The 18,660-nt window shown below is 50.9% G+C and overlaps 1 protein-coding gene across 27 annotated transcripts in view; it reads right to left on the reverse strand.

Moving 5' to 3' along the window:
• The window catches only part of TNIP1 (TNFAIP3 interacting protein 1), a 58,050-nt gene that overhangs the window by 17,867 nt on the left and 21,523 nt on the right, over nt 1-18,660 (reverse strand). For 15 of the 27 annotated variants that reach the window (XR_013394958.1, XR_013394957.1, XR_013394956.1 and 12 more), the window contains exons 2-8: nt 17,256-17,427; nt 15,917-16,051; nt 14,423-14,508; nt 12,614-12,694; nt 8,794-8,985; nt 4,215-4,309; nt 1,876-1,999 (exon numbers count right to left, since the gene is read on the reverse strand). Coding sequence is in view for 22 of the 27 variants with exons in the window: in XM_002804583.4 (XP_002804629.2) it covers nt 1,876-1,999; nt 4,215-4,309; nt 8,794-8,985; nt 12,614-12,694; nt 14,423-14,508; nt 15,917-16,051; nt 17,256-17,391 (849 nt within the window). In the remaining 5 variants the exon portion in view is untranslated. The remainder of the gene's footprint in view (nt 1-1,875; nt 2,000-4,214; nt 4,310-8,793; nt 8,986-12,613; nt 12,695-14,422; nt 14,509-15,916; nt 16,052-17,255; nt 17,428-18,660) is intronic. The other 12 variants (XR_013394960.1, XR_013394959.1, XM_077937353.1 and 9 more) reach the window with 1 other exon arrangement.

The raw sequence follows: 18,660 nt of genomic DNA on the forward strand, positions 1-18,660 counted from the left end.
CCCTCCACACTGCACCCCCTAGAGGCTTCGGGGAGGGCTGGGGGCAGAGCTTGCCCCCTACAGGCTCAGGCTTGTAAGCACACCATAGCACCAAGGAACAAGGTGAGGGGGAGCCCTCCATGGAAGGTCACCCCCTTTGAGAAAGGGGACAGACAGGCCTGCCCACTTGAAATCTGCGGCATCTTGGATGGGAGCTGTGCTTGGCAAAAAGGTCAACAAGTTACTGGGGAAGGAGGAAGCGGGTGGACTCCAGGTTCTAGGGTGGAGCACCCTGAACCTCCACAAGGGAGAGAGGAGTCCACGTGGAGTCAGCAGAGCTGGCTGCTGGCACCAAATCTCCCCTAAAGAGCAACAGCTAATGTTCACTGTTTATGACACTAAACCTACTTTATAAGCATTGCATCACTGAATCCTCACAACCACCCCTTGAGGTAGGTGTTACTATCTTCATTTTACAGAGGAAACTGAGGCCTAGGAGTCTTATATGACCTATCCAAGGCTGCAGTGCTGGTAAAAGGTGGAGCTAGTATTCTACCTGCATGCAATTCCAAGGCACACTTGTTGCCCCTCTGTAACACACGCCTCTTATGGGACAGGAGACCCTGGGGCAGAAGGGAAAGTTGCTCCCACTCTCAGATAGGGCAGGAAGAGCATCTGGCTCGGGGCTTTCAAGGAAGATGAGTGGAGATTAAAGGGCACAGGAAAAGTAAAGAGACCTGCCCAGGGAATTCCACACCTGAGGCAGCTCAGAGAACCCAGGGCAGAACAACTGAGTCCACAAGTCCCTTCCACAAGATGGCAGACAAGGCAGGATCTGATGTGGGGAATAAAGGGAAGAAAAGAGGATCTCCATGGGCTGGGATTCAGAAGACCAGGGAAGAGCAGACTTTTGCCATTTATCAGCATGTTTCCCTGGCCGTACCCTACATCTGCCTGACAGCAGGTCACGCAGAAATCCTGATTATATGATGTTACATGACCTCCCCAAACCTACGGCCATCGCTACAGAATGGAATAATAGTCCCAGCCTTGCCTACTCTATATGTAGAGATGAGGCCCAAGTAAGATAATAGATTTGCAAGTCCTGGATAAACTCTACATTGCCACACAGTAATAAGAAATTAAGCCATTACGGTAATTACTACTATTGCATAGGTGTAGGGTGGGTTAAAGACACTGAGCCCTACTGTTCAGCTATTAAACCCCATTAAAGGGTGAAATTAAAACATGTTGGTAAAGAGTTGGGACTCAGCTCTGCAGCAAGGCGAATGGTAACAACTGGGCAAGCGGTGCAGAGTCTGCTCCTGCTTGGGACCTGGATGTGGCCAGTGCTGGGACTAGAGGAGGATGGGGGAGTGGGCCAGCCCTGCAGCATCACCAGACCACACCAAAACTGGCCAGCACCCTCCCCTGTCCACTTTAGAGGCTCCAGAGACACAATCCCAGGAGCTTAGCAGAATCCAAGGGAGCTTGCTCAACCAAACAACCTAATTCTGCCAGGAATATCAAAGATGTTAAATTGACTTTTGGGAACCACTCTCTAAGACAGACTTTGACAAACTGGAATGTGTTTAGGGAATGCACCCAGACTGAGCAAATAACTCAACACTGCCTTCTATGAGCAATGGCTGAAGGAACTGGAGTTATTTAGCCAGGAGAAGAGAAGGCTTATGAGGCCCACAGAGCCACAGTGACTACCAGCAGCCTCTAAGCATGGAGGTCAGGCCAAGTAAAGAAAAAAACATGTAACAGCTACAACCTTCTACCAGTGGCACTGGCTGCAGGAGGAAGTAGGCTCACTGTCACTGGAGGTGGTAAGCAGAGGCTGAGTACCAGCAACCAAGGATGCTACAGAAGGAATTTCTGACCACATACCTGCTGCTGTCCAGCCACCGCCTTCTTGCCTGCCCCTTCCATCTTCGGTGAGCCTGGCTGCCCAGACGCACCCTCTTTGTTGCCATTGCTCATCAATAACTTCTTGAGCTCCAAATTTTCCTCTCTGGGATGGAGGTAAACAGAGAAGTCACAACGCTGGCCCTGAGTTAAGAAACCTACAGGGTTCCTTAATGCTCACTGTCGCATGAGTTGCAGCTGAGCCCCAGGGAGTACTGCAGGATCCTGAAACCTGCCCTCAGGGAAAACCAAAAAGGGCATCTTCAGCCACCTTGCTCTCAATCTGTGGGCTTCCCTGGAGGCCTCTGATTGTCAACGGCAGGGTTTCCCTAGCTGTGGAATTTCTATGCACATAAGACCTTCAGGATAAATTAAATAACCCTGGATCACATTCTAGTGAGAAAGTGACACCCTTTCCAATTATCTTCACATTTCCTGTGTAGACCATGGAGACAGTGCGAACTTGGTGCTAACAGACCCTGGGCACTTCTCTAGTTACTCGCCAGTCTCCCTTGTTAACACAGAAGTGCAGGCTGCAGGCTCAGAGCCTTCAATGTGCAATGATACTTAGCCTGAATTTATTAACGTCCTTTCATTTTCCTTGTATTTAGAGTTATCTTCTGTTTATCATAGATAACGCTGTTTTCCACTTACTCTAAAGTTTTTTTTATAATTTTAAGTAAAAATATGAATCAAATTAAAGTAAAATTCTAAGTAACTAATAAGGCAGGTGATAGAGGATATTGTAAAATTAGTGATTTTAGTCAGGTCTGACTAAAATGTTTCTTTCTTTTTTTTTTTTTTTTGAGATAGGGTCTCATTCTGTCACCCAGGCTGGAGTACAGTGGCCCAATCTCAGCTCGCCACAGCCTCGACTGCTCCTACTCAAGTAATCCTCCCACCTCAGCCACTCCCCACCTCCCCCACCACACACCCCCACCCTCTTGAGTAGCTAGGACTATAGGCACACCACCATACCTGGCTAATTTTTTTGCTACTTTTTGTTGGGGCTGAGGGAGGGGTGGTGATGCATTTCACCAGGCTGGTCTCAAACTCATGGACTCAAAGCAATCCTCCCACCTTAGCCTCCCAAAGTACTGGGATTACTGGTGTGAGCCACCATGCCCGGTCACCATTTCTTTATGTTCTATTTGCCAGCTGAGTTTCCACTTGAAATGCCAATAAGTAAAGTGACTTTCCCAAAGTCATACAGGAAAGACTTGCATTCTTGCCTTCTAATCCGTGAGTCTTTTCCCCAGCTTCGGTTTTTGAATCCATGGATGGGGTCAGTAGGGCTATAAAAACCCCAAAACTGCATCCTTGGCCATCCAAAAGCAAATAAATTACACACTGATTCAAAATAACCAATGGCTCAGTAGTTAAACATTACTTCTGTGGCCATACTTAAGAAGTTTATATTCCTTCTCTTTCTGTTGATTCTAATAAGAAAAAGAGGACGAGGAAAAAATAGTGGCAAGTCTTGTCTATAACAAAGGCCTTTCCTATATGTGCCTGAGCCCAACTGGCACCCAACAGATGACTCATCCCCCAAATTGTCCAGGGCCACAGTGCAGGCAGGAATTGTGGCCACTCAGAGGATGGAGAGCAAGGAGGCCCAAGTTCATGTTGTAAGACTCCAATCAAGTCCCTGCCTCTCCCTGGGCCTCAGTTTCCCCTCTGCACAGTGAGGGGTCTGGCCTGCATGATCTCCAAGGGCTTGTCAAGCCCTGACAGTCAAGATCAGTGTTTCCCAAGGCATGATCCTGGGCCTACCTCCGTCATAATTACAGAGACTCCTGGTGAAATGCAGGCTCCTAGGTCTTGCCTAAGACCTGTCAATTCAGAATCTTGCAAAGGAAGGAAGGGAAGGCATATAAACTTGTAATGCCTTTCCCTGACCCTCAACCCTCAGTTAAGTCTAAGCCCGCTAGTCCAGAGGCGGACCTCTGATGTTCTCAGGAAGACAGAGCAGGTCAGGATGGTGACCAGCAGGAGGCAGCAAAGTCCTGAGTCCTCTGGCACAGCCAGTTCACGGTTAACAGGGGAGAGAGGCGAGTGTTGGAGGAGGAAGTAAGTGCAATCTATGCTGATTTTCTTCTGAAGCTCTCAAAGCACTCTATATACTTCCCAAGGTGGCAAAAGGGCCAGAGAGAAAATACCAAAGGAGCCAAGGAGAAGGATCAAGAGACATAACCTCCAAACAGGGCTCTGGGCACAGGGCCCCGGAGCCACGGTCCTCAACCCAGGAATCAGTGCTGCACACCAGCCCCTCCTCCTGCAGCCCCCACTCCTCACCCCTTCTCTGAGGGGCCTGAACTTACCGCAGCCTCTCGGCAGCCTGATCCCGCTGTTCCAGGCCCTTGTCCAACTTGGCCTTCAGAGCCTCGTTCTCCTTCCGAAGCTGCTCACACAGGGTCTGCCGGCAAGGGAACAGGCAGGGTGAGGGGAAGGAGGGGACACCTCCCAGGTGCAGGCGGAACTAGAGGACAGGGACGGGCTGCAGCCACTCCAGGGCCCAGCTCCTTATTCCCTTTGCCTGGCCTCACCCAATCCCTGTCTAAGGAGCTAAGCCACTTGGCCACCCACGTGTCCTCTCCCCTGGGAGCCAACTACAGAGAAGCCTGACCAAGAATCAGCGGTGGGGCCTTCTGCTCCTCCAAGACAGACAGCTCCATCCCTTGTCCTTCGTCCCTGCTCCCACTGCCGAGACCCCTGTTCCCCACCGGCCTTCCCTGGCTGACTTCTACTCTTCCTTTGAAGTCTTAGTTTAAATCTGTCTCCTCAGAGAAGTCCTCCCTGACTCCCCCATCCAGCTACATTAGGCCAACTCTGTTATCCTTGCTCACAGCCCCCTGCTTTTATGCTTCTCAGCACCTGTGACAGATACAGCTAAAGAACTGTTTGTGCTGCTATTTTCTTAATATCTACCCCCCTTACTCCCAATGAATTCCTGAGCTCCTGGAGGGCTGGGACCCCTAACCATTCTCTTGTTCACGGTCAGATCCCCAGCCCCCAGCTCAAAGTCTGTGGAAGGAACAACGTGACTGAAGAGCCGAATGGACAAATGAACAGGCGAGTCGTGGGGGGCCTGGAAGACACATCAGTTTGCAGGTGTGAGAGGTACCCAGTGTTGCCAAGGGGAAAGTCAGAAGACGGGGCATTCAGTCAGGACCTCACTATGCCCTCACGCCCTCACAATGTGGCTGTAACACTTGGTTCCCTCCTCTACAAAAGAAAGACAACTGTTTCTTTCTTTTTTTTTTTTTTTTGGAGACAGAGTCTCGCTCTGTTGCCCAGGCTGGACTGCAGTAGCATGATCTCAGCTCACTGCAACCTCCACCTCCCAGGTTCAAGAGATTCTCCTGCCTCAGCCTCCTGAGTAGCTGGGACTACAGGCATGTGCCACCACGCCTGGCTAATTTTTGTATTTTTAGTAGAGACGGGTTTCACCATGTTGGCCAGGCTGGTATCAAACTCCTGACCTCAAGTGATCCTGCCTCAGTCTCCCAAAGTGCTGGGATTACAGGCGTGAGCCACCACACCCAGCCCAGGGACAACTGTTTCTTCTCTGCCTCCTCTATAGGGCTGCTGAGAGGGACAGATGAGACAGTGAGAGTGGAAGTGTCCATGAACCATCAGCCACTTGCTTATGTGTGGGGACTCATGTTGGAAGCTCTGTGAACTGGGGATGAAAGAGGGGTCACCAGACTCAGGACCTCACAGGCTGCAGGGAAGGAAAGGTGCTGACTAGCAACGCTAACATGCACAGAGTTGTTCAATCTTTCCACAAATCCTCACTGAACACCTGACCTGTGCCAGGTACACGGCTGGGTGCTTCTTCATATACTACCTCACTGGTGCCTCACGACTTCCCCAAAGCTAAGTCACTCATCTCTATGTTAAAGGTGGGGAAACCAGGTAAAATGATACAGTCTAACAGGTGCACAGCTGCTAAGACTCATCACTGGGAGTAAAACTCCATCTGGCAGACCCTACACTGGTGTCTCTTTCCCCTGTGATGAAAGATCAGAGAAGGGAGAGAGATGGTGCCCAAAGGAGGGGACAGTCTTTGAGCTGGGCCAGCACCAGGGCCATTCACTAAACAGCCATCTGCTGCCTTCCATCTCCCAGGCCCGTTGCAGGTAGATGCAATCATGTGACTAGTTCTGGCCAACAGAAGAGGTGCGGAAGGGACAAGCATCACTCCTGGGTTGTCCTATGCACAATTCCCCAGTCTCTTCTTCCTGGTAGCAGGGGCTGATGTGGATGCCTCGTTCTCTAAAGGACACTGGAAGGTGGGGCCCCTTTCTCCCTGGGATTCTGAGGAACTGTGTAGAGCAGAAACAAACCCCTGCCACACGGAATAGGAGCGAAAACTTTTGTTGTGTAATCCAGGGAGATTTCAGAGTTGTTTCATTTCTGACTCACACAGGAGACTCTTGGGAAGGCTGAATGGAGGACACAGCCTTAAACTGGAGGTGGTTGGACAATGAGGGAGATGAGGCTCAGAAAACAGAAAACTGGCTGGGCATGGTGGCTCACGCCAGTAATCCCAGCACTTTGGGAGGCTGAGGCAGGAGGATCACTTGAGCCCAGGAGTTCAATACCAGCCTGGGCAACATGGCAAAACCCTGTCTCTACTAAAAATACCAAAAAATTGGCCAGGCATAATGGCGTATGCATGTAGTCTCAGCTATTCAGGGAACTGAGGTGGGAGGACTGAGCCCAGGAGATCAAGGCTGCAGTGAGCTGTGGTCGCACCACTGCACTCTAGCCTGGGTGGCAGAGCAAGACCCTGTCCCCCACCACCCCTCAAAAAAAAAGAAATTGAAAAATTATTGTTGAGTCCATTCAATGCCTAGCAGAGAGCCTTATGCTATACCTGACCTTGAACATGTTTAGTGAACCAAGAAACAAATCAGTGAATGAATGAGGAGGAACTGGATTAATATACCTCCACCCAGGCAGTAAAAATACCCGAGATGCCATGTCTCTGGGTGAGGCCTCCAGGGAACAGAATGGCCTGCTCCTGGTCCCTAAGGGAAGGCCAGGACAAGGCCTCACTTACTGTTCTACCATTGCAGTCTAGAGGGCTGTTTCCTTGGAGTCTCTGGGTCAATGCCCTGGGTGCAAACCGGCCAATGCATAGAATCATCAGAGGTCATAAAGATCATCACCTTCCATCCAAGGCGCTACAAGAGCTAACCTCTGAGTTCATTTGATCATTTATTCTTTTGTTCATTCATTCATTCACCAAATGTGTATGAAGTAGCAGGAACTGGGATGCAACAGTGAATATAACAGACATGGTGCCTGCCCCCCTCAAGCTTACCTTCTAGCAGAGAGTATAAGAAAAAAAAAGAGTATAAGAAAAAATTTATTAAATAAAATTATTACAAACTATGATAAGAGCTAAGAAGGAAATAAATAGGGAGGGGCCTGAAATAAAGAATAACAGAGGTTGGCAGGACCCCTTTTAGGGGACCTGGGATCTATCCCCATCTCAAAGCTGAAAAGTGGATGCACAAAGTGCTCTCACCCCAGACACCTTCCCACCCTGCCCACAGCCCAGGCACTGTGCCAGGCTCACCTTGCCAGGGTTCGGCCTGGATACCTTGAAGCCTCACTGACATCTTAAAGGGGTTCCTTTCTCTCAGCCTGGCCCTCCAGGCCTCTGCCTCTCGTTCAGCCTCACCTCCCAAAACACCCCTCCCCTCCAGGTAGGATAAGCGTCCTGCGTGCTCCTCTGCCCCCACACTTCTCCTCACACTGCGTCTCCAACCTGGTTGCCCTTCCTGCTTTTGGCAACCCAAGGTCACGCAAGGGGGACTCCCCCTTCTGCCATCAGTGGGGCACTTGAGTGCCTGCTGACATGAATGAGACCATAGACCAGAGGTAGACCATAGACCATAGACCAGAGGGCCTGCAGGGAGTAAGGAGGCTTCAAGTCACGGCTCTGTCACTAAGGTGGCGGGCGCTCAGATCACAAGCAGTCCCTCAGAAGCCTCTGTATTGCCATCTTTAGAATGGTCACCAATTATAACTGAACACTTTCTTGCTGCCAAAGCCTGCAAGGCTAAGACCCTCCGCCCAGTGTGGATGCCCATCATGAATTCCGAATGGGGACCTCTCTTCCAGCATGGACTAGGCTCTGGACCACACTGGGGGCATCCTGTACATGGCCTCATTTAATGCAGCAATCTAACCATGGAGGCACTCCTAGCTCATGTTACTGATAGGAACATTGGGGGACAGAGAGGATGAGTGACTTGTCCAAGGTCATGTAGCGATAAAGGGTCATACTGGAACCAAGGACCATATAACTCCAAGGTCTGGTCTGGCCTAGCAAGGAAATCTGGCCATTCCCCACAGCCCAGGGAAGCTTTTAAAAGGAAGTCAATAGGGGAGTCAGGTTGGGATGGTGGTCAAGAGTATGGGCTTTGGAATGCAAGAGATCGAGATTCCAATCCCAACTTCACCATTTATCAGCTAGGTGACCTTGGGCAAAAAAAAGGGATGCTTCCCCACCTGTGAAGTGGTGAAAATGAGGGTGCCTACCCTGGGGGGAAAGGGGCATAACAAAAGGAGCTGACCTTTGTTCCCTCCCTTCCCATCCCTCCACCCTGCACATGAGAAAGAAAGGCAGGACTGCTGGGGGTATCCCCAACCATGACACTCACATTGCCCATCCCATATTTCCCCATTTCCTTCCTCTTCCTCATCCCTCCCCACAACTTCCTTATCCTGTTCATCACCCTGAACAAAAAGCCCAAAGTCTGCCCACAACACAGCCTTCAGAAGTCCCCACAGTACCCGTGGATTCCCAGGAGCGGGAAGGCGGGAAGAGCTCGGGGGGAAGCACGCCTGCCTGTCTCGGGCCGCCCTCCCCGTGTGCCTCACCTGCAGGATGGAGGTGCGCTGCTCATTCTTGTGCACCTTGGATGCCAGTCGGTTGAACTCCAGGGCCATGCGGCCCAGGTGGGTGAAGAGCTGGCTGTGGTCCGGCTCCTCAGCACACACACTCAGTGTGGTCTCCAGGCGCTGCAGGTGCAGCATCAGGTTGCCGTCCTCATGGGGCAGGGGACCCAGCACCTGGAGAGGGAAAGGGCACATGGCCCACTCTTCACCAAGGCCTGAGTAGGCGCCGCCAGTCCATTCTCCCTCTGCTTCCCCATTTCTCATGACTCAGTTTCCCCCTGTAACCCCAGCTCAGCCCAGGGAAATTCTCCAGTTATGCAGGTTCCCTGTCTGGGGCTGACTCACAGGGCAGGACCCAGGACCCACAGGCCACTGGTGGCTCCACAGCAGCGGGGCCACCATCCTCCCACACACTGGGCCTTGCAGAGTGCCTGACAGTAAGTCACTTGTCTGCCGGACCTCAGCATCCTCATCTACCAAATGTCCGCACAACCCTTCTCTCCCTTCAACCTCACAGGGTTCTTAGGACCATGAATTGACCCCTGGGAGCAGCAAGCCCAGAGAATGGACATCACTGTACAGTCAGCCCTCCATATCCATGGGTTCCGCATCCATGGATTCAACCAACCACAGATCAAAAACGTTGTAAAAAAACAAACAGGCCGGGCGTGGTGGCTCACGCCTGTAATTCCACCACTTTGGGAGGCTGAGGCGGGCAGATCACAAGGTCAGGAGATCAAGATGGCCTGAGTGGTTAAACCCTGTCTCTACTGAAAATACAAAAATTAGCTGGGCATGGTGGCACGTGCCTATAATCCCAGCTACTCGGGAGGCTGAGGAAGGAGAATTGTTTGAACCAGGGAGTCGGAGGTTGCAGTGAGCAGAGATCGCACCACAGCACTCCAGCCTTGGCAACAGAGTAAGACTCTGTCTCAAAACAAAACAAACAAACAAACAACAACAAAAAAAACTGTATTGAACATGTACAGAATTTTTTTCTTGTCATTATTCCCTAAACAATATAGTATAACAAAATTTAGCATTTACATTGTATTAGATATCATAAGTAACCTAGAGATGATTTAAAGTATACAGGAGGATGTGCATAAGTTATAGGGAACTACTACACCATTTGACATAAGGGACTTGAGCATCCATGGATTTTGGTATCCTCAGGGAGTTCTGGAACCACTCTCCCATGGATACCAAGGGACATCTGCATATACATCCTGCAACCTCCGCCTCCTGGGTTCAAGCGATTCTCCTGCCTCAGCCTCCTGAGAAGCTGGGATCACAGGTGTGCACCACTACACCGGGCTAACTTTTGTATTTTAAGTAGAGATGGGGTTTCACTGCAACGGCCAGGCTGGTCTTGAACTCCTGACCTCAGGTGATCCACCCACCTCAGCGTCACAAAGTACTGAGATTACAGGCGTAAGCCACCATGCCTGGCCTACATGTGTGTCTTCTGGGGAATAGTCCAAGCATTCATCAGCTTCTGAGGACCGAAGACTCAAAACCGTTTAAGAACCACAGCTTCAGATATTTCAGAAAATCCCAACTAGTACAGTATATAAGAAATAAAGCACACCGTGGGCAAGATAGTCCATTCCCTCTCTAGTCTATCTGGAATACTCCTACTAAAGACAATTGCCTTTGTTACACCAATTCCATACCCAAGGACCTACAGTGTTACCCTACCGCAGACGGCACTGGGCCCAGCTCCCCTGATGGGCATCTAAGGCCCTACAGCCGCAGGTCCCATCTGCAGCAGCATCCTGTTGGGCTCCCCACTTTACCCTGCCTGAACCCACACACACCAGGTCCGGTGCCTCTGCAGGCTTCACCCCAAGTGTCCTCTCTGCCTCTGCAAGTTCTGCTCATCCTTCCCACCCTGCCCATGGCTCAGCTCCTCCAGCAGCCTCCCAGAAACAGTTATGCGAATCACAGGACATCAGAGCTACAGGGAGCCTCAGAAATCAGACTGGGAAACCAAGCTACGGGGAGGAGGAACTTGCCCAAAGTCGCCCAGTAAGTCAGAGGCAGAGGTATAATGAGAACTGAGGTTTCCTGACTCGCTATCCAGTGCTCTGCTGCACTGACCTCGCATTTCTCTGAACTCTGGAGGAATGGCAATGACTATAACCACAACTTCAGGCATTCCCTGAACACCTGTGTAACGGCGTCAGTGCCACATTCTAACAAGAGGAAATGCTGCTGTTTCAACTCTGCATCCATTCCCCCACTGCCTCTTTCCATAAACGAGCTGAGGTGGCAGATGCTGCTCTATTTAGGGCTCATGCAATGCTTCCCATGCCAGCGACTTCTCCAGACTACAAGCTTCAGAGCACGGGGGGCCTGTGTTGTCTTGGCTCAGTGGCTCAGCAAAGACAGGGCACACCGTAGAGCTAATGAGGAACTTACTAAGTGAGTTAAAGTTATCGGTCCAAAGTCAGAGCGAAACGCTTTCTGAGCAAGGGATCCTGCCTCCATGGCCAGCATCTCAGAGCCCTCAGGGACAGAACAGGACAAGGGGACAGAAGGTTCCAGCAGACAGAACATAAAGAGCCTTTCTAATACTCAGAGCTGCCTGAGGCCGTGGTGAACCTCTCAACACTGAAGACGTGCTAGTTAGCTAGACAACCACCTGAGGGGGCCTTGCACTGAGCACTGACAGGTACACGGGGCAACCAGTGAACACAAGCACATTTGTCAGCCAAACCTTTGTGAAGGGAGGCAGCAGGGATCAACATATCAGTGAAGGGCTAGAGCACTTACTGCTTGCATAACAACAATTAAAGAAAAAAACTTGGCCGGATGCGGTGGCTCAAGCCTGTAATCCCAGCACTTTGGGAGGCCGAGACAGGCGGATCACGAGGTCAGGAGATCGAGACCATCCTGGCTAACATGGTGAAACCCTGTCTCTACTTAAAAAAATACAAAAAATTAGCTGGGCGTGCTGGCGGGCGCCTGTAGTCCCAGCTACTCGGGAGGCTGAGCCAGGAGAATGGCGTGAACCTGGGAGGCGGAGCTTCCAGTGAGCCGAGATCACGCCACTGCACTCCAGCCTGGGCAACAGAGGGAGACTCCTTCTCAAAAAAAAAAAAAAAAAAGAAAGAAAGAAAGAAAAAACTTAAAAGTGGGAAGGAAGAGAGAAGGGAGAAGGTAGGAATTTAGGACGTTTAAAGAATCTTCCAGACTTTTCACAATGGTTCTTCAATAAGTCTGTCATTTTAAGAGAGAACAGAAGGGATATAGTTAGGATAAAGGCAGCCAGCATTGTAAGCTGTGGAAAGAGGATGCTGGGCAGACGCTCCAGAGCTGTAGGAGAAAGAGAGAGAGAGAGAGTGTGCGTGTGTGTGCATGCATGCGTGTAAGTGGAAGGCTGAACCTCCTAACTGTGTACTCCAAGAGTCTGCACAAAGGGTAAATCACCTGTCTTACAGGGCCCCGGGCCTTCCTGACCCTTCTTTCTCCCCCAGGGTTGGAAGCCCACAGACCCAAAGGGCTGAGTCATAGTGTGCGGAGGTGCCTGGCCCCTGGTAGAAGGCAACAGGGCTGGCAAAGAGCCCAGGCTTTCACAACGGTCGGGTGCCTGTGTGCCCCAAGTCGGGGAAGTCACTAGCCCAGGAATTTGCATATGTGAGCGAGAAGTACCCTCTGCTCCTGCCCCTCGTGCATCCCCAAGTGACTCCAGGGTACCTAAGAGATCTGAACAGGTTCTGTGTCTATCACATGGTAGCAAGTGACAAGACAGAAAGGGGGCAGCAGGTCAAGGCCGGGGGCCTGCCCGTCCACTCACCGTTTCATTGGCATGGCTGCTGTTCTCTGGTGGAGAACTCTGCTCCTCAGGAGTGACCACTTCAAATTCAGAGGAGGTGCCCTGTGCAGAAAGGAAGTCAGGTGCTGACCGAGAGAAAAACAGCTCAGCCCTCCTCTGCGGCCCTGCGGCTGAGAGCAGCAAGGGGGACAGAATCTCTTCCCACTTTGAGTTCACAGGGACCGTTACATATCATCTCACATGAGATCACAAAGCAGGATTCTCGACAAGCCTGTCATAGCCCTTTACGTAATGTGAGGTCATATCCCCTCGATGGCCAATCCTCTTCTGTAGAAGGGAGATGTGGGATTAGCTGACCTTGAGCCAGCAGCACTGTAGGATTGCATTTTTTAAGGCCATGTACTTTTTAAATGCTTTCATGAGCTCTATTATTTCTCACAGTGACCCATGGAGTGGCTCAGAAGGTTATATCCTCTTTGGAAAGATGAAGAAACTACAGTATACAGTTGGTTAATGCAAAAGCAGGGACCGAACCCAAGACTGCAGATCCAGCATTCCTGCCACAGCCCCAGAGTTGTCTCTTAGGCCCAGATGTCTCTGATCGGTTTCCCAGAACACAGATGGCAGCTGTTACAGCCACCACCAAGCACGGCCCTGTGCTGGCCTTCCCAACTCCGTCCTGGAGATCCCAGAGGAGTGAACTCATCTGAGAAAAGTCCCAGAGACGATTCAACAAATCTGGAGACTCTTTCAGGATTCAACCAAATCCAGGGTGGCCAAGGAATCCCAGATTTTTTCACATCTTTCCGTCATTCAACCAACCAAGATGCCAATGGCCCACCTGAACCAGCCGTTAGCTCTGGGATCCGGGATTTCCATGTCCCCCTTAAAACCGGTGTGCAGCCTCCCTTCATCCCAGAAAGGGGCAGGATAGATGAGAGGAGTCAGTGCTCAGCTTCCGGCTGACCCTCAGGGCCACCAAGAACTCACCTCTGGCTCTTGGCCCTGCCCTAGAAAGTCTCTCTCCTCCATCTACATTTTCCCATTACCCACGTAACCTCAAAACAGGTCCTTCTTTCCCTGCACCTGACCTGTAGGATAAGGATGCTGAACTATACAATCCCTTGTAGGATACCAAGCAAAACTTCTCCAGCCAGATCTGTAGATGGTTTCTTTCTTTCTTTCTTTTTTTTTTTTTTATGAGAGGGTCTCACTCTGTCACCGAGGCTGGAGTCGTGGCATCAACATGGCTCACTGCAGCTTTGACTTCCTGGGCTCAAGTGACCCTTCTGCCTCAGTCAACCTCCCAAGTAGCTGGAACCACAGGAACATACCACCACACTCGACTACTTTTTTTTCTTAGAGAGATGGAGTCTCTCTATCCTGCCCAGGCTGGTCTCAAACTCCTGGGTTCAAGCAATCCTCCTGCCCCAGCCTCCCCAAATCCTGGGATTATAGGCATGAGCCACTGTGCCCAGCCTGTAGAAGATAGTTTCTGAGCCCTCTTTGAGAATGTGAGCTCCATGTCACATCTGTCTGTTTTCCTAGCACTGTGCACACTCAGTGATACTTAACAGTATACAACTTAGTAAGTGAGAAGAATTCCTTGTACATACCAGGGTCTTCCTGGTAAGTTTTAACTATGACCTTCATTTCAAAATGGGGAGGCTGAGGCCCCAGAGGGCTTGCGATGGACTTGCCCAATATCACCCAGTGAGTCGGAACACAGTTTCTTGACCTCGACCCTCTTTCTTTATGTTCTTGTATCTGTCAGTAGGACCTTGAGGTCCATCCAGACAACCTCCACCCATGACTCCAAATAAAACTTACACTGGATGGAGGCTTCTGGACTGGTGCTGGCTTGTCACTGGGGCACGCAGGGGCTGTGGGAGGTGCTGTGACATTTGAGTCCTTTCCTGGAGGAATGAAGAGAGCACAGATGAACTGACTGGGAAGGGGAAAAGCCCAGGTACCACCCTCACAAGGACAGCCCTTGACAAAAGAGTTCTCAGACAGGATTCCCCACTTGAGTCTAGGAGAATGGGAGGTGGTCTCATCAGGGCCAGGTAGTCTGGGAAAATGGCCTGCCGTGGAGTGACAGAGCAGAGCCTCAGCAGAGAGACCATGCTCCCTGGGCTTACTGGGAAAATCCCAAGTTGGCTGCTGCTCCTTGCTGCCCCAGACAGGCCTCAATGATAAAGACAATGATTTACAATTTTAAAAGTCTTTATGCATCTATTATCCCAGCCATTCTCATAAAAGCCCCATGTGCCCATTTTAAAGGTCAGGACACTGAGGCTTGGGAAGGTCATCAACGTGCCCACAGCCATATGGCCAGCAATTGCAAACTCAGGACTGAGCCTTGGACCTCCCTCCCTGACTTCCTGCGGTTCTTGCTGCAGGGAGCTCCTTGAAGGTACCTTCACTTCTCACTCTGGGAGTGGACCTGGCACCAATCAGGAACTCAGGAACACTGCCAAATAGACAAGCAGAGAGTGGAAATGCCCACTGACTGAAGCACAGTGGACTCTGAGACCATCAGTTTCCTCCATTTGTCCATTCAGCAAATGCAACCACCAGCCAATAGAAGGCTGTCACATTGGCCTGGGCCAGACACCATGCAGTAGAGCTGCAGCAGGAGGCATCTGAGTCCAGCTGGGGTGGGGATCATTTCCATCCTGGTCCCAGACCTTGCCCTGGACTTGGAGACATGCCAGAGTAATGCACACTCTGTATGCATGGTAATGCCTCTACCATACATGGGACTTCAAACCCGAGTCACAGTCACCCTTTCCTTTAACAGGCAGCACACGTAACCTTACATCTGAAATACGCTGCAGCAGGCTAACAGGCAAGTCCAGCTTCTTCCCGGGCCTCAGCTTCCCTAATTGTAAAATGGAAGCGCAGGCCATGACCAGGGAGCTTTCAACTCATATGCCAGCTCCAAGTGACAGGGAGTAACTGCTTAGAGCGCTATGCCTGGCGCATAGTAGCTGCTCATTAAATATTTGTTCACTAAATATGTTGATAAAGCCCCCAGGCCACAGGTCTGCAATGCAGTCAACTGTTGTGATCTATTACTCATGTCTGCTGGGGCCTCAGGAGTGCTGAGTCACTGGCTATTTTTAACAAGATTGTTTTGAAGTCCCTTCCAAATCTGACCTTCTGGGGGAATGTGGCAGCCAAAACACGAATGGAAGTGTAGCCTGTGACCTAAGGATACACCAGGGGATGTGGGTTTTGGCATAAGAAGGGAGTTCACTGTGAAGGATTTGGGCAGTTTAGTTTCAGGGACAGTCAGAGGTACCCAGACTCCTCTTATACCTGTGAGCTCAGCCAGGGGGTCGAAGGAGCCCAAGGAGGGAGAAGGTGGTGGGAGCAGCTCATTGTCCTTCACTAGCTCCTCTGCCTTCTGCCGGAGCCTGGTCGCTTCCATCTGGGACTCTTCCAAAAGCTCCCCTAGAGGTATTGGGGAAGAGGAAGCAAAAGCATTTATTCAGTTCACTGTGCTGCTTCTCCCTGTCCCAGGCCCCTAACCCTGCTGCTGCCTGGCTTCCGAGGCTCCAGGCCCTGGACTTCACTCCCACCATTGCTCTGTGGGCCAAATGGGACAAACTCCATGCTGGCCCACCACAAGAAACAGGCTAGAGCAAGGAAGAGGGCCCAGCAATCGGGGGACACAGGAGCGGAAGGAATCTATGAGAAACTCCTCGCCCCGCCCCCCCACCAGCATTCTCTTTCTGCCCCACTCCCTTCACACCCAGCCAGGGGCCCCCCACCCTACCACCATAGCAGCCGGGGCTACCCACAGCCTGAGCCTCCAGGGCAAAGGGCTGCCTGCAGGGTGGAGACCTTGGATAATTCCAACCAGCCCTCTAGGCCTCCATTTGCCTTCTCCTACAAGCGGAGATGGGGAAACTTGACTCCTCCCTCCCCAGTCGGCTATCCCAAGCAAGGATCTGCAAGCAAGGAGAAAGCATTTTAAAAATCAGGGAGCCGTGCTCCCCTCTAAAACTTGAGACTAGAAAAGGGAGCAGCAAGGCAAAGGAAGAGTTTCAGGAGTGTGGAAGAAAGAGCCCCCTCTGGATGGGAAAATCAATGAAAGCCTTGCCTGGAGGAGAAGGGGATACAGCAACTGGGTGCTGAGGCACAGGGACTGTCGGTCATGTGGAGGGAGGTGGGGTTGTTCTAAAGTGGGGACGGCTTGAGCAAGAGCCAGGAGAAGAGAACTGGGGGATCTACCACCTCCTTGCTTCAAGCCAAACTCTGTTCCCTGCTCCAACACCTGGGAACACGTGCCCCAGTTGCCCTGGTGATGCCAGCTCTCCCCATCTCTCATGCCCCAGAAAGAGGAGGCCATTCTAGTTCCATGGCCACAAACTGGGCCTTCCAGCCCCCTCTCCCTGAGCCCACACCTCCCTCTTGGACCTGAGTCCTGTCATCCTGGTTTCAGGGTGCTGAGGAATCGGGGTTGGGAATACTGTCACCATGCTACACGGTGCATAGAGACAACTGTGAGGCAGGAGCCAGTGCTGGGCCAGGAGGGATGGGGATGACTTGGGCAGAGGCATATGCCAGCTTCATTCTCCGCTGCTGGTAGACGGACTGGCATCACACTCTGCAGGGAGGGGCGCTCGCAGGGAGGGGACAGGGTCTGCTTTACCTAACATCTTTATCCCTTGCATTTTTTCCTTCAGCCGGGAATTCTCCTTCACTAGGCGCTCAAAAGCTGTGGATGCCTCTCCTGAGGGCACGCTGCCCCCAGGGTCGTAGATCCGGTACGGTCCTCTCCCTTCCATGAGGGTAGCTCAGCCCCTGCCGTGGTGCCCGCCTGGCTGTAAGGACAACAGCAGCATATCAGCAGGCTGGCCAGGCCATGGGGGCATTCTTTGCAGAGAAGCTCTACTGTGTCAATGCCCCAGAAGGCAGTCCCCCGCTTTAGGCTGGTCTGACCATATTACAGCAAAGCAGGACAGTCACCTCCTTTTATCTGGACACTTTGCGTCTATTAATACAACCTTAGAATGGCATTAGTTTCTCTTAGCAGCCTCAATGCATTGTTGACTTGTTTGGAACAGGAGTCCAAATAAACAGTAGGGTGCAATGTGGGATACAAGAAAGAACCTGGACTTGGGGAAAAAAAAAACCAAATCTGAGTTCATGTCCTGTCTGTGAGGTCCAGAAGAACAGGAATCCCATATGTTTTACCCATCATTGCATCCTCAGAGCCTACCACAGTATTAGCTATGAATTTTGCCCAATAAACACTAACTCAATTAAAGGCCTAGCCATTAATTTACTACGGGATTGTGGGCAGTCCCTTCCCCTCTCTGAGGGAGGGAAATGAAAGTCTTAAGTTAATTCAGTAATCTTTAAAGTGAAATGCTTGTACCCTAAGGGATAAGCAAGTCAACCCAGTCCAAAGTTCCATTTTTATGTGTATCATCTTCTTCAAAAAAAGAAAAGAAAAAACACCCTGACTAATATTTAATACACCGTCACCCTCCTCCGTGAGTCTCATATCATGTATGGTCTGTCCCTTGCAGTTCTAAGGAACAGAGAATTTTTCATCAAACCACTGTCTATTTGCGCACCAAGGTTTTTTTAGTAATCTGTTCAGTTTCATCTGCTTTATGTCATTGAAACCAGTTGGAAAGGTGATTTTAGAATCCTAGCTCCGTGACTTGGCAGAGCAGCTCTCTGTCCATCCACTCATCCATTCAACAATTACTTACTGAGCATCGACTCTGTGCTAGGCACCCGTCTGGGTGCTGAGGAATTATCAGCAAACAAAACAGACAAAACTGCTTCATGGAGTTTATAGTCTAGTGGTGAAAGCAGAGGAGGGTGGTGGGGAACACATTATTTCAGGTGATCAAAAAGTCTATGGACAAAAATTTGGCAGGGAAGGGTGAGGCAAGGAATTTCATGTTAAATGGAGCTGGCACGAAAGGCCCCATGGAGAAGGAGCTATTTTAGCAAAGACCTGAAAGGGGTGAGGGAACTAGCCATGAAGATATCTGAAGGAAGAACACTCTTGGCAGAGAGAACAGTAAGGGCAGAGGCCC

The sequence above is a fragment of the Macaca mulatta genome, chromosome 6, assembly GCF_049350105.2.
Source record: "Macaca mulatta isolate MMU2019108-1 chromosome 6, T2T-MMU8v2.0, whole genome shotgun sequence".
Classification (NCBI taxonomy): Eukaryota; Metazoa; Chordata; class Mammalia; order Primates; family Cercopithecidae; genus Macaca; species Macaca mulatta.